General features: G+C 38.3%; 1 protein-coding gene across 1 annotated transcript in view; it reads right to left on the bottom strand.

Annotated features, from left to right (window-relative positions):
* Positions 1 to 14,532, bottom strand: part of G2e3 (G2/M-phase specific E3 ubiquitin protein ligase) — a 39,793-nt gene extending 25,261 nt beyond the window's left edge. Inside the window, 6 exon segments of the mRNA XM_060387454.1 lie at positions 2,117 to 2,282; positions 3,621 to 3,745; positions 7,313 to 7,414; positions 9,563 to 9,660; positions 11,660 to 11,700; positions 13,335 to 14,532. Coding sequence (XP_060243437.1) covers positions 2,117 to 2,282; positions 3,621 to 3,745; positions 7,313 to 7,414; positions 9,563 to 9,660; positions 11,660 to 11,700; positions 13,335 to 13,414 — 612 coding nt within the window. The 5' untranslated portion in view covers positions 13,415 to 14,532.
* Positions 14,533 to 14,807: the final 275 nt, after the last annotated feature.

Here is a 14,807-nt window from a genome sequence, read left to right as displayed (position 1 = left end):
CAGGTAGGCTGACTTGGTCAGTGAGTTCTGAGAATCCATCTATTTCTGAACCTTTCCACTCCCATGGTGAAGTTACAGACTAGCGCTGCCATGCCTGGCTTTAAAAGCACTTAAAACAAACAAATAAACAAACACAGTATACACATGGAAGAAAGAGAAAGAAACCCATTTCAAACAAGTAGAGGTATGTCAAGAAAATAGGATGAAGAACATTTCCAGGGAAGCCTCCCATAGCAACATGTAATTAGGAAAATTACAACCTGATAATGTATTTTGATATGACATTCTAGCCAAATTTGAAATAATAAGACAAAACAGGTGAATCAAATACAGAAAAAGAAAAGCTTTAAGGATAGCCCAGTTGATAGAAAATAAAATACTTAGGAGTGCAATTAACAGTTTAGAGAAAGCAAGTGGACAGTTACAACAGACAAGGACACAGAACACACTAGCTGAACTGACAGCTGCAGCAACAGCGGATGAGGGTGTCTTGAAGAGGACTGCAGGCTCGGGCTCCCAGCAAATAGAACAGCCACAGGCAGAAAGCAGGAGAGAAAAGTACTCAGTTGCTAGAGTACGTAAATCATGAATCTTACAGATGGAATGGGGTTTGATACAAAGATGTATATGGTAGAAAAGGAAAACAAACAGAAACAAATACAGAGACAAAAATGACTGACATGTCTAAACATGCAGAGGACACCAAGACTGATGGAGAAATCAAACCTGAGTAAGTAGCATTCTTTCCATCTCTTTTCACAAATTTCTATATGTAGTAATCAAAGTAGTCAAAAATAATACTGAATAAGCCATACACTGCAAGCTAGAGTGAGTATACTTCTAATTTTAGCTAGATTCTGGAAACAAGAGTGGAAAGGTCTCTATAAATCCTGTTAGAAAAAGTGGCTGAAGAATTAGTGAGCTCTACCTGTAGCAACTGCTTATTGACATTTATATACTAGTCAAGTTTCTCTATGGATATAATTCTAGGTTATTTTTTTTTAAAAACAGCACTAAGTTTTTTGTTGGCAGTATTACTTCCAGGGTCTGCCTCCCTTTTGCCAAGAGTACTGTGTGTGCGTGTGTATGTGCACGTTTGAATGTGAGACAGGCACTCTAGTGAACGAGATCGCAGCCCGGTGCTTTTAGTCTTCACTGACAACTTGTTCATGAAAACTCATGCAAGCAGTAGGTCAAGTCTAGGAAATCCCTTTATTACTAACAAATACAAAGCAAATCTTGACAAAATTAACACACACTAGTCAATACTGAAAGTCACTTAAGCACAAATCTTTAAGAAATATTATTTTAAAAGGCTCTCACATAAAGTTAAATTGCACTTCCTGATGATGTTTATTACTCTGCTTTCTGGTACTCTAACACACACGTTTGTGTGTGCAAATTAACACACAATTCCAAGAAAATAGGTTCCAACTGAGCACTTCTAACTGAATAACCTAAGCATAAAAGTCTACAAGACTATACAAAACCCAAAATCAGCCAAGCCTACTATCAGTACAGTTTGTACTTTTAAGTCTTTTTTGAAATATAAGGGAATTTCACATCTGATAACTTTCAAAAAGTTTGTGGAAAATTAATAACTAGAAACATTTTATATTACTCAACAAAATAAAATCTAAGCATCACACAACAATTTAAAAAAAAAGTTAAGTAAATCTTTATTATTTGACATAGTTTTGTCTAACAGAACTTCCCAACTTTTATATTACATATACAAAACTAAATATTCGGGATTTCTTTCAAAATATTTTAAGAATTTTATAACTAAAGACATTGTGATTATGCTGAGTGTATGTCTGTGTGCTTGTTTGCAGTATCAGACCCGGGCCTGGAGCACAACAGGCAAGCAATCTACCGCTGAACTACATCTCTGGCCCAGTGTGGGCTTTTATGATACTGTGTCTTTGTTTCAGCAGATGAACAGATTTATTTAAAAAAAGGGAGATAGGGAGACAGACTTCCCAAGAGTAAAATAGGCTCCAAAAGGGGAATATATTTTATGATACTCTCTTTCATTGACAACTTGACCGCAGCCTACAATTCAAATTGGCAGGCAGCAGATTTTACGGAGATAAAGATTACAAAGTAATCATACCTGTAAGCAGTCTCTATGAAACCATGCATTCTTACAACACGGACTTTGCAATATGTTGTAACTTGGAACAGGCTCGATAAATTCCAAACAGATAGTACATGGTAAGGAGTCTCTATATTTATTAGATGTAATTGCTTGAACTGGTCGATGTTTCCAGCAAAATGACCTAAAAATAGAAATTATTTAAGAATAAATAAGGAAGAGAAGAACACAACTCGACTAACAAAATTTACGTACTTAGGAGAAACTTCTCTTCTGTTTCACAAATGCATCCAAAACAACTGTGGCACTTATAATCTAACAACCTATAATCAAGGAAAGTTGAATGCTTCAAAATATAACCTTTGTGGTGGTCAGACTTACCTCACAGACTGGTATCAATATTTTGTTACTAATAGTATACATACCCTTGTACTTACTGAGTACACTCAGCTGCACTTAGCATCACATAAACGTAAAAGGAAAACTTAACAACTTCCATCATGTAGGAAGTCGAAGGCAATAATAATCTACTCCTAATCTACTTTATTTCCTTTGTATTTTCTTTCTTTTTCAGATAATTAATTTAATTTTTATGTGCATTGGAGTGAGGATGTCAGGATACCTGGAACTGCAGTTAGACAGCTGTGAGCTGCCCTATGGGTGCTGGGAGATGAATTTGGATGCTTTGGAAGAGCAGACAGTGCTCATTATCACTGAGCCATCTCTCCAGCCCTCCTTTGTATTTTCTATGGCTTGCTTTTCTTCCATGAAGCCTGTCTATTATATAGATAAAAATATGAAGGCTCAAAGAAATACTCATGGTACCAAATGCCAAAATTCACAAAATCTTCATTTGAAATTGTTTGTATTCAGGAATCCCAGGGCAAATTTTGATTTTGTTTTTAAACTCAGCCAAGTTTATAGGACAATTTAATTTCTGAATCATGTGACAGAAAATGTTTCACAGACATATGAAATCAGAAGTTCAAAACTATAACCTAGAGCTTAACAGCAAATATGAATAATAATCTTGTAACTCTCAAGTTTTCTCAGACACTCTTGTGTCGCTTACATATGTAGTATGTATGTATAAATCTTTAAAAAGTAATTTTTTTAAAAAAAAAAAGTAATTTTACATGGGAACTAAATCATTGGCCTAATTCCCATCATTTATATTTAATTTCTTTAGTTAAAACTTTTTAAAATGTATACAAGGTATTTTTCCAGCATATATACACACATATGTCTGTCTGTCTGTATATACATATATACATATATATAAATACATTCCATATATATGTATCTACATATATATACATACAGGTCTGTGTGTGTGTGTACCAATTGCATGGCAGGTCCCCACAAATGCCAGAAGAAGGTGCTGGATTCCTTGGAACTGAAGTTTCCAGCCGTTGGGGATGCCGTGCGAATGCTGGGATGTAAGCCTGGGTCCACTGGAAGATCAGCCAGCGCTCTTAATTGTTGCCCCTCATTTAATATTTAATTAAGTCAAATAACTCACGCAAAATTGCCAGTAAACTGGAAAATACATTCCTTCTGAAGTCCACAGGGCAAGTGATAGCTTCGTTTACACTGGGGCACAACACACCCAATTGAAGCTCCGTTTTTCTTGCAAACTGCACACTTCTAAAGGGAACATGAAAACAGAAGCATAAAATAAACTTCCAGTGTGATCAATCTACTAATGAGTATTCCTTGTGGAGAGACTGAAATAGATTACTATAGTGAAAGTATAAGCTATCCTAAACCAAATGACAAAGTTTGAAGATGTGCTGGGTACTTTGTTTTTTTTTTTTTTCATTTTGAAACAGTCTACAGTCATCAGAGAAAAAGAGCCTCATTTAAGAAAATGGGCTGGAAAATGCTCAGTGGTTAAGGGCACTGTCTGCTCTTCCAGAGGTCCTGAGTTCAATTCCCAGCAACCACATGGTGGCTCACAACCATCTACACCCTCTACTGCCCTCTTAGAGCACTAATATGCATAAAATAAATAAATAAACAAACAAACAACTAACTAAATAAATAAAATCGTTAAAAAAAAGAAAATGCCCTCATTAAATTGACTTGTAGGCAAGTCTGTGGGGGCACTTTCTCGATCAGTGCTTCGTGTGTGGGGGCTGAGCCTGCTGTGGCTGGTCCTGCAAGCGACAGGAAAGCAGGCTGCGCAAGCCATGGGCAGCAAGCCAACAAGCGGCATTCTTTTATACTCTCTGTTTCATTTCTTGCCCCTAGGTTTCTGTCTTGAGTTCTTTCCCTCAATGATGAACTATGACATAGAAATTTAAGAAAAAATTACTCAACAAGTTGCTTTTGGTCATTTGCTTCTTACAGAACCAAAAAGCAAACTAGTGTGGTCACCAAAGGGATATTAAAATTCAGAAAAAGCCAGTCTCTATTAACCAAGGTGGAAACAGTTCCGCAGGCATAATTATTTCAAGGTTTCAAGATGAGATCATCCTAGACTTATTAGGCCATCCTAAATAGTATTATTAGTATCTTTATAAAAGAAAGGAAAGGTGGATTTAAAACACAAGACAGAAAACAGGCTGAAGACAAAGGAGGAGCCGGGGATTATACGAACATGGACAAGGGACAACAAAAGCTGTGAACAGCAATCAGGAGGGAAATACAAGAGCTGACTTCATAATCTTTAGCAAGTTCCAACTCTCCTGGCACTGTTTTATAACACAGCACACTAAACTTGTGAGGGGCTATATTTCTATAATTTGTTCTGGCAACCCTGGGAAATGAGACCACAGTCACTAACCAAACAGTGGTACATGCAGAAAAAGACAGTGATTAGAGTCTACAGGTGAGCCCAAACAGATCTTGGAACCCTTGGAATGCCACTGATCCAGTGACTACAGTCTCACTGCTAACACTCGGGTCACTCAGGCCACAGGCCTCTCAGTGAACTTAAACAATGAACTGAAACAAGGATCTCTACAGTCACAGTGTACTAGGAGGATTTAGACATATTATTAGGTAGCTATAAAAACTTGTAGGGAAGACCACCCTTACTTCCAAGTTTGCTGTTACTCAGAGGTTAAGGACCCTGCCTGGTCCTGTGTTTACTCAGACCATTGGGACAGGGCTTCTCTAGAGCCCTAGGTCCTCTTTACTACAAACCCCTTACGCTAACACTCACTTCTGTACAGCACATCTTAAAAAGTGACTGCCCCACTAAAATATATGCTCTTTCGCGTGCTTCCTTTGCAAGCCTTTGCTTTCCCATCCGCCTCACTACAGTGGCAGGGAGAAGCATGTGCTTAGCTGTTAGAGACGCAGGGCACCACAAACTCAGTCATCTGTGGCTTCTGCGCCAGTCGTTCCTCTCTCTCGAGACTTGGTACTGGAATCAAAGGTTTTCTCTGTACCGAGTTAACTCTTGTTATTAATCTTCAGCATTTCTGTGACAACCCTTGAGTTCCTGAATTGTATTTCAACACTCTTGGACCAGAGTTGAACAAATTAATAAATTCTCACATTTCCTAAGCTGTTTACTATGGAAATCAGTTTCTAGTAGTATCACATTATTTGAAAAGAACATCAAAAAAAAAAAAAAGAAAAGAAAAAAGAAAGAAAGGACATCTTGTATTTCCAAGTTTTCCGTCTTCAATTCTCATTATTTGTACTCAGACCAAATACAGACTATAGTTCTTTCCTTGCAGATATTGACACAAAAATAGATAGAAATGGAAGCCACTGCATTAAACAAAACAGGCCAAACTCAAATATATACTGTAGCATGTTTCCTCTTATATGCGAGTCCTACACTTGTGTATTTGTATGTTTGTGTAATAAAAGTAGAAAGGAAATTGGGCTAGCTAGTTTCAGGTCAACTTGACACAAGCTAAGGGAAAAGAAACCTTCATTGAGAAAATGCCTCCATAAGATCCAGCTGTAACAAACCTAAGGGGCATTTTCTTAATTAGTGATTGATAATGGTAGGCTCCCGTAGATGGCCCAACCCTGGGCTGGTGATGCTTGCTTCTATTAAAAACAAGCAGGCGTGGGCAAGCCATAAGGAGCCCTCTAGTAAGAAGACTCCTCCAAGGCCGTGCATTCTTAGCTCCTGCCCGATGTCCCTGCCATGTTTTGAGTTACTGTCCTGACTTCCTTTAATAAACACTGAGGTAAAAGTTTGGCCAAATAAATCCTTGGCTCTCCAAGTTGCTTTTGGTGATGTTTTGTCATAAGAATAGTAACCTAAGATAGGAACCATAAGAAAAGAGATCATTCCAGAAGGGAGCAAGCCCTTAACAAGGGACACGATAATTAAGTGATCAATCTAACATGACTTCTGTCGTATGCTCTCCCAGGCTCACAGACTGTCACAGATATGGAGGCTATGAGGACCAGAGGGAGGAGGGATGGTGCCTTTGGAGCACAGCACTGTCCCTGTCCTTGTACAGCTGAGATTACCAGCACAAAGACACTACCCTGTCAACATCCTATTCTGAGAAGAGAGACGCGTTCATAGGTCTCCCCATGCCACACTGCTTAGGCAGATAACTGCAGCGAGGGAGGCTGGGCAAGAGGTCCCATGCCTTTCTGAATATCTACAGGGAGTTAATTGCTGGGGGAGAGAGGGACATTTTCTTCCATGGTATTACCACTGTAAGGCACCCATGCTCTTCATGCATCTTCTCCCAGGATTCTTTATGTAATCAATAAAACTCAGTAGGTCATAAAAAAAATAAAGAGTAAGTAACAATATGAAGACAAAAGAGAACTGGGTGGAAAGGGACCCATAGGAGTAAGAGGTAAATGGAGGCAAATAAAAAAAAAATACATTATTAGGTATCAAAATTACATAACTCATTAGTATGTACAACTAACATATGCCAATAAAATAATTTTTAATGAAAAAAATTAATTTTTAATGAAATAAATGGGAGTAAGGAAGTGAAGGGGTTGGGGAGAAAGATTAAGAACAAAGCATGTAGGCTTAAAACTAAAACTAAGTAAAACTGAAGGTCAGAGAAATGATGATCAGAAGTTAATGCCTGATCAAAGTTTTTATTCAGTGCAGACTAAACGCTTTTTAAAAATATAAAAATGTTAAAAATAGCCCCTAGAATAAGACACTACACTCATGAATTTCTGATACAGGAACTGAGAGAAGGAAACTCCACAGAAACACTAGCCGCGAGTGTGGCACTGCGTGTGATGAATAAAACAACTACTCACCAGTTTGGAGGCTCTAGTGACTTCTTTCCTGATGTCTTCTATCAGGAAGCCATAAACTCCTTCTTCTTCTTTACCTCTCTGCCAAATTCCACTTGACATTAACTATGAATATATTCTCAGTTAGAAAATACATTCGAAGAAAACCGGTTGGGATTAACAAATGTATACATTATTATTTCCCATTGCCAAATAAGGGCAACTCACTTGACTGTCAGGCACCTAAACAGCGTGCACACAGACCGACTTTCAGGAACAGAGGGAGGAGGCGGGGTATAGAGGACAGAACACTCGTAACTATTCAGTAGGGTGAGCACTGGGACAAAATAATAAGAATTTTTTTTTAAATGCCCTCTCATAGGAGGAAACCCCAGCACTCAGGAGGTAGAGGCAGGCTATCTCTACGTTGGGAGGCCAGCCTGGTCTACAAAGTGAGTTCTAAAATGGCCAGGATTACACAGAGAAAGTCTGTCTTGGGGGAAAAGAAAAGTTGTCTTAGTCACAGCAGTAAACAGTGACTCAACAGTACTCTTTAGAAGTATTATATTAATATAAGCCAGACTATAAAGAAAATGTTAATATCACTAGATAGGCTAAATAACAAAGTTAAATAAAAGCAGTATTTGCAATTAGTAAAGTTTGTTTTAGTCTCAACAAAAATTTTGAATATAACTAGCACATAGTTGTCTAAAAATTAGGTATAAGAAAAAACCTATTGACTAATAGAAAAAAATCATAATTCTTCATTAAAAAAAATAAAAGGTTAAGTGAAAATATTTCCTTTCGTTACAAAGTAAACAGAGTCCAATGCCAGGTTCTCTTAGGGCACAGCCTAAACTACAATACTGGACTCACAGAGCATAATGGCTAGTGTCAACTGTCAGCGACAGAGTGTGCTGGGGGTTATGTTGACTGCGCTGACTGGATGGGAACGGCTGTCCACTCTGAGTGCTGCCACTCTCTCGCTGGAGAAGGGCTGAACAGCACACATGAGTTCTCTGCTTCTTACCACACAATACAATATGATCTGTCCCTTGAGCCTGACCATTGTCATTTCCCCACCAGAATGGATTGTGGCCTGATCTGGGGGCCAGAATATAATCTGTCTCCTTCAAGTTGCCCTGCTCAGGGCATTTCATCACAGCAACAGGAAAAGAAACCAGCGCACAGTGTCTGAGACAACTGCTGTCTGCAGTATCAACAATAGTTTCGATGGCTCCCAAGGAAAGTCCTGAACTAAGTTCAACAGCACGGATGAGGTTGGGTTTAAAGATATGCTGACGAATTTACTGATTCTCCTTCAAGAAGTGGGGCTTAGTTTTCCTTCCCCTTTAATACAGTACAAAATTAACTCCATTGTAACACAGACAAAAAAGCAGAAATGAGAGTGATATGTCAAAACTGCCTAGGTGATGGTTCATCTAGGGTCAGCCTGCATGCCTGCGTTCCTGAGAGAATACAGAGCAGTCCTACCAAGAAGCCTAAAAAGGAAGAGCCATGACCCTTGTCAATGGTGAGAAGGAACTGTGGCTAAAAGCATGTGAGCAAACCACGGGAGGGAGGGCTTCCAGCCTTGCAGATTTATCTAGATGACATCAAAATTAAAATCACATTTACAACTTAGCCATAACTATTGAGAAAATAAATGTTGCTTTACTGTTAAATTTCAGAATAATTTCTAAAGCAACTAAAAAAACAAAACAAAAAACAAACAACAACAACAACAAACTAACTTGGTTTCAAATACAATGTAGCCTTAGCACAATAAGATCTAATGTGCCAGGAATTTGTTTCATTTCAGACTCTGAAATGTGAGGACAGTGAGGAGGAAGATCTCTGGGGAAGCCTTTCTTTGCTGGTCCCACACTGTTTCCTTTTTTACTCCTTTCCTTGCCTTCAGCCACAGCTTTTCCTTCCCGGTGTTCTGTGAAATAAAACACTTTTTTTCTACTCCCTGAACCTTCAAACTAGTCTTTTCTGTGACTTATCACTAACAACAAAGGAAACAAAGTGGTAAAGATACTCCCCTCACAGATATGAGCATTCTTTCCTGTTTGTAAGAGTTAAGTAAAAAGAAACAGGTAAAGATGAGTCTTACCTATAATCTCAAGAATCTTAAAATCTGATATTAAAGTCATATTTTATATAAAGATGAAAAAAAGATTCAGAAGCTAAATGCTTTCCCTAATTCTTAGTCATTCGTGTCATCTAACTTCGCTTTAGAACACACTTCTTGAACTAAGGTGTACTTACCAAACAGTAGTAATGCACACTGAAATTCCATTTCTCATAAGTTTTCTTTTCTCCATATTTGTTGGGACAGTCATCATTTCTTCGACAGAAAATACAAGCTAATAGCAAAAAAGAAAGTAAATATACAATATATCTTAAAAATTACAAAATAATTCATAGAATTAGTGCTTCTTTGATGTATGTGTGTACAAGTGTCTGAACAGTGGCCACAGTACAAATATGGAGGTCAGAAGACAAACACAGGTGTTTCAGTTCTCCCTTTCCACCTTGCTTAAGACAAGGCACCTTCTGCTACTTGCTGCTGGACACGGCTAGCTGATTCATGAGCTCCCTGCCTCACATCTCCTTGTAGAACACTAGGATTACAGCCGTGCCCAGCTTTATGAGTTCTGGAGACCTGAACTCAGGCATTCAGGCTAGCGTGATGAGTACTGTACCCACTGCTGCCCATCTCCAGCTGCTGACCTTTGCCTCGGTGAAGAGCGGCCTTAGGTGGTTCATGTCTATGGTTACAGACTACTGGTCTAAAAGGAAGTAACACAGACCTCATTCCCAAATAAATGTGATTCTGGTTTGAGCTATGTGGTAGCTCTGTAAGGCCTGGGGTCAGATGCCTGCTTATTTTACTAGCAGAATTCTCTTAGGGTTAAAACAAAAACAGCAGCTGCAAAAGTCTAGGGCAAGTAGCTGGTACCCCAAAAAACCTTGAAGAGAAGTGGGGAAGAATGGATCTACAGAGGAAAAGGTTCTTATGAGAAGCTCACATATATACTGCAGAACATGGGGAGCCATTGTGTACCCATGGCCATGGCAGTGCTCAACAGAGATCTAAGAAAAGCACACGCTGACTGCTGAAGGGTCCCAATACGCCTCAAAGACCTTGAACAAAGAAAGGGCCCTGAAGGCACCAGACATTCCATTTCAAGTATTCATCTTTATAACAGACTACTTTTTAATTTTTATAGCTCACTAGTTAAAAATCAGTAAAACTGTTCTACTTCACTATATTTACTGTTAAAATTACTATTTAACACAGCAAATAAATACTAGTTTCTATTAAGCACACTGATGTAAGTAAAAACAGAGGCATCTGTGAGGAAAGTAAATAAGTCAAAGTTAAGACTATACTTCAGCAAATGTATAATGGTATTACATAAATCACCAAAAATTTCCAACTATTGACATTGCTGATACAAGTCAGGAGGTAGAAAAAGAAAAGATCATAGGTATGTGGAGGTAGAGGGCTTGGTAGGAGCAAACTTCCTTGTTCAAACTACAGTGGAGTCAACAGACACTCTAAAGGTGACCGTGAAGATAACTGGGGAGGACGGCTCAGCTGACGTTCATCACGCAAGCCTCAACACCTGAGTTTGAATCTCCAGCCCCTATACAAAGCTGGACTCAGTTGTGCATGTCTATGATTCCTCTGCCAAGGAGACAGAAACCTGGATTCCTTGCCAGCCGGCTGAGCCAAATACGGGAGTTCAAGATTCAATGAGATGACCTATGTCAAGAACAAAAGAGAATGAGCTGGGCACACACTGGTCCCAGTACAAGCGAGGTAGGGTCAGGTGGATTTCTGTAAGTTCAAGGCTGGCTTGATCTACATAGAGTTGTAGGCTAGTCAGGGATAAACGTAGTGAGACTATGTCTCAAAACAAAACAAATAAAAGCCCCACAAGCCTAACTGCAGTAGTGTATACAGACACAAGTATGTAGTAATAATTTAAGTTCCTCATCATTCATGGTGACAAGTTAACAGATAATGTTTATAATAAAGAAAACATGTAACTTAGGAATTTTCTTTTCCATTAAAAAAATTGTCTATTGCTTACATTGTATTCATTTATCAAAGGAAAACCATTAAAAATTAAATAATTTATTCAGATTCAAATCATATTTGATAAATCACAAAAATATATAAATCTGGCAAAATGTCTTCATACAGCAAATTTAGTTTGTGGAAATGAACAAAATCATTACGCTTTAATAGAACATATTAACTAAGCATGCATCAGAATAATCATTCTTACTGGCTGGAGAGCATTCTAAATGGATTTTATTTGTAATAAAAGTATTTTACATACAGTTACTCACCAAGATTTTTTGAATTATCTGGTTTATTTTCATTCATTTTACTAGGAAAAATAAAAACATAATAATATCTTAATTTCAAAAATCTCACATTAATCATTTTTATTAAATTTGGTTAGTACATAATTATAATAAAATCATATATAATCATTCCATACTGTAGTACAGTAGTTAATTTCCTCACTTATTGAACAAATAATAGTTCAAGAAGGGTGGTAGAATTTGAGGGTGTTAGAAAGAATATTTAATTATTAAAACACTGGCTTATTTTTGTTTTGTTGTTTTGGTTTTTCGAGACAGGGTTTCTCTGTGTAGCCTTGGCTGTCACTTTGCAGACCAGGCTAGCTTCGAACTCACAGATATCCTCTGTGAGCCCCTGCCTCTCTGAGTGCTGGGATTACAGGTATGTGTCACCATGCCACGCTTATTAAAACATTTAAATGTGGAATGTCCCACAGTGCACCAAAAAGTCCTACACAGCAATGAACTGCCAGGACATATTCAAGTATTGGCTAAAAAGAAAAGAAAGTAAAACAAAAACCAATGAAAATAAAATCTCCTCATAATTATATTAATCTACAAATTAATAATGTGTTAAACACCTCTTTTTTTTTCTCCCTTTCTTTTGCTATATTAGGACAGTTTGTGCAGAACTCTTAACTCCTACATAGAACACTTTATATTTAATATTTGAAAATTTGTTCACTAGGAAAGAAAAAAAAATTACATGAGTAGCAGTGTCACTCAACCTTTCTTAGTTTCTGCTGTGGCTGGTGAACTTGCCAACATCATCATACAACAGTGCTCGAACCACTTATACTCTGATAGAAAAGAAAATGTGACTCTCTTTTTGCTCTTGTCATGTCTGGAAGAAGCTTGTTGCCAGGTGACAAGAATTTCCAAGGCGCTTCCTCAAGAGGTCTGCTCAGTATGGAATGGAGATTTCTACTTTAGATGTGAGGGTTAGGACGTAAGCACACCCATATCTAGCTTAGACTTCTGGTGAGAAAGTCTGAGAGCCACTTCAGGGAGGCCCTGAGGGGAGTCCAAACCTCATCCAGATACTATGATAGTTTTTGTTTTGTTTTAAACCAAGTTTCAGAGTAGACTGAGAGGTGGCAATAGTGGATAATATAACAAAGTATGCCAAATTCCCTCCCACTTCACCTAAGGGCTACCCAACAAAGAAAGCATGGTAATCAAACTCCAGAATTGATGGTCTAAGCAATAAATGCATTAAAACAACTGATTTCTTGTTCCGGAGGAAAAAATAAACACTGACTTCCATACTTCCATACCCAACAAAAACATTTATGTTCTATGAGAAAAACTAGTTTGACCCTGGCAAAGGTAAAAATTTCCAAGGCGCACACCGGTAATCCCAGCACTCAGGGAGGCAAACAGGGCTGTTACACAGAGAAACCCTATCTAGAAAAAACAAAAAACCACAACTCAATGAAGACATCAGAATTAGAAACAAAATAGAATGCCCTGATAGAATGCAGGGGAATACTAGATTCCTAGCTCCAAACTTATCAGAAGCAGAAGCAGCAACAAAATAACTGAGAACAGATTCAGAAATATATCAGAAACCAAAAACTGGATCACAGATCTAAAATATGAATTCCAGAAGTGTAACTTGGCTGGACATGATCGTTCCTGTCTTTAGTAACAGCACCTAAGAGGCAGAAGCAGGTGGCTTTCTGAGTCCATGTCTAGCCACTGTCTACATGAGCTCCGGGTCAGCCAAGTCTGCATAGTGAGGTCTCATTTCTAGAAAATACAAATAATACAGTTCTTAACGTGCGTTAAGATCTGCTAGAGGGCTCAATAGTAAGGACACTATCCTTGCAAAGACCCCAAGTTTAGTTCCTAACGCCCACATGGTAGCTCACAACCACCTCCAACTCCAGTTCCAGGTAACCCAATGTCCCCTTTTGACCTCCATAGGCACCAGACATGCATGTGGTACACAGACATACACACAGGCAAAACACTCATATACATCAACAAATCTTAGGAAAGACTTGGGTGGGATCCGAAGGTAAGGTAGTAAACAACAATTAGCTTCTTTAATTTTCTTGTGTGCGTGCTTGTGTATACATATATGAGCGAGTATAACGAACAGATTATTTTTCAGAAAGATTGGAAGAATACGAAAACATACAAAAAAATTTCTTGTATTTGATCAGATCATAATAAAAGAATAGAAATCATAAATTGTGACTGAGCAGTATACTCTTTTAATTACTAGATCACTGATGAACTTGAAGAAATTTAAACACTTTAAATAATTTTAAAAAATTACAATCAGCTGGGCACGGTGGTACACATCTGTAATCCCAGTCCTTGGGGAGAGACAGGTGGATCTCTGTGAGTTACAGGCCAGCCTGGTCTACAAAGCAAGTCCTAGACAGCCATGGCTACACAGAGAAACCCTGTCTCAAGAAACAACAACAACAAAAAAACCCCACAAATTTACAATCAAGTGAAAATGAAAGGCTGGAGTGACGGTTCAGTGCTTCAGAGCACTGGCTGGCCTTCTGGTGGCCCAGGGTTCAATTCCTAACACGCACATGGGAGCTCACAACTGTCTGTAACTCCTGTTCCAGGATCCAACACCCTCACACAGACACACATGCATGCAAAACACCAATGCACATAAAAGAAACAGTAAAAGCAGGACTGGCTTTAGCTCGATGGCTCCGAGACCTGTGGGAGTCGCTGGTCCCTAAAAGAGAAACAGTAAACGCAGAGGAAAGTTCATGGCTACGAATGCTGACAGTATTAAAACCAGAGAGAATTCAATCACTTCAAAGTCTTGGAAAACAGAGAGACAAAGGGCCAAAGCAGCAAACAGAAATAAGGAACAGAAAAAACTAGTACAAGAGTCACAAAGACTCCAAGAAATTATTTTTGAAATATTGATTGAAATTATGATTGACACTCTTAGCCAAAGTAACCAAAATAGAAATAAAGGATTAAGACAATTTGACAGGAGACATAAAATCAGTTGTCTCTGAAAAGGGAGGCCACTGGGGACCAGGCTGGAAGCCTCAGCCACCTTTTCTCTTGTGTTTTTTTTTTTTAACCAGGCAGAGGTGGTGGCCTTACATTATAAATTTACTGTCACTGAAGTACATATTTCCAA

This window comes from Meriones unguiculatus, chromosome 7 (genome assembly GCF_030254825.1).
Source record: "Meriones unguiculatus strain TT.TT164.6M chromosome 7, Bangor_MerUng_6.1, whole genome shotgun sequence".
Lineage (NCBI taxonomy): Eukaryota > Metazoa > Chordata > Mammalia > Rodentia > Muridae > Meriones > Meriones unguiculatus.
Note: the sequence above shows the minus strand (reverse complement) of the source record. Positions and strands in the feature narration are given on the sequence as shown.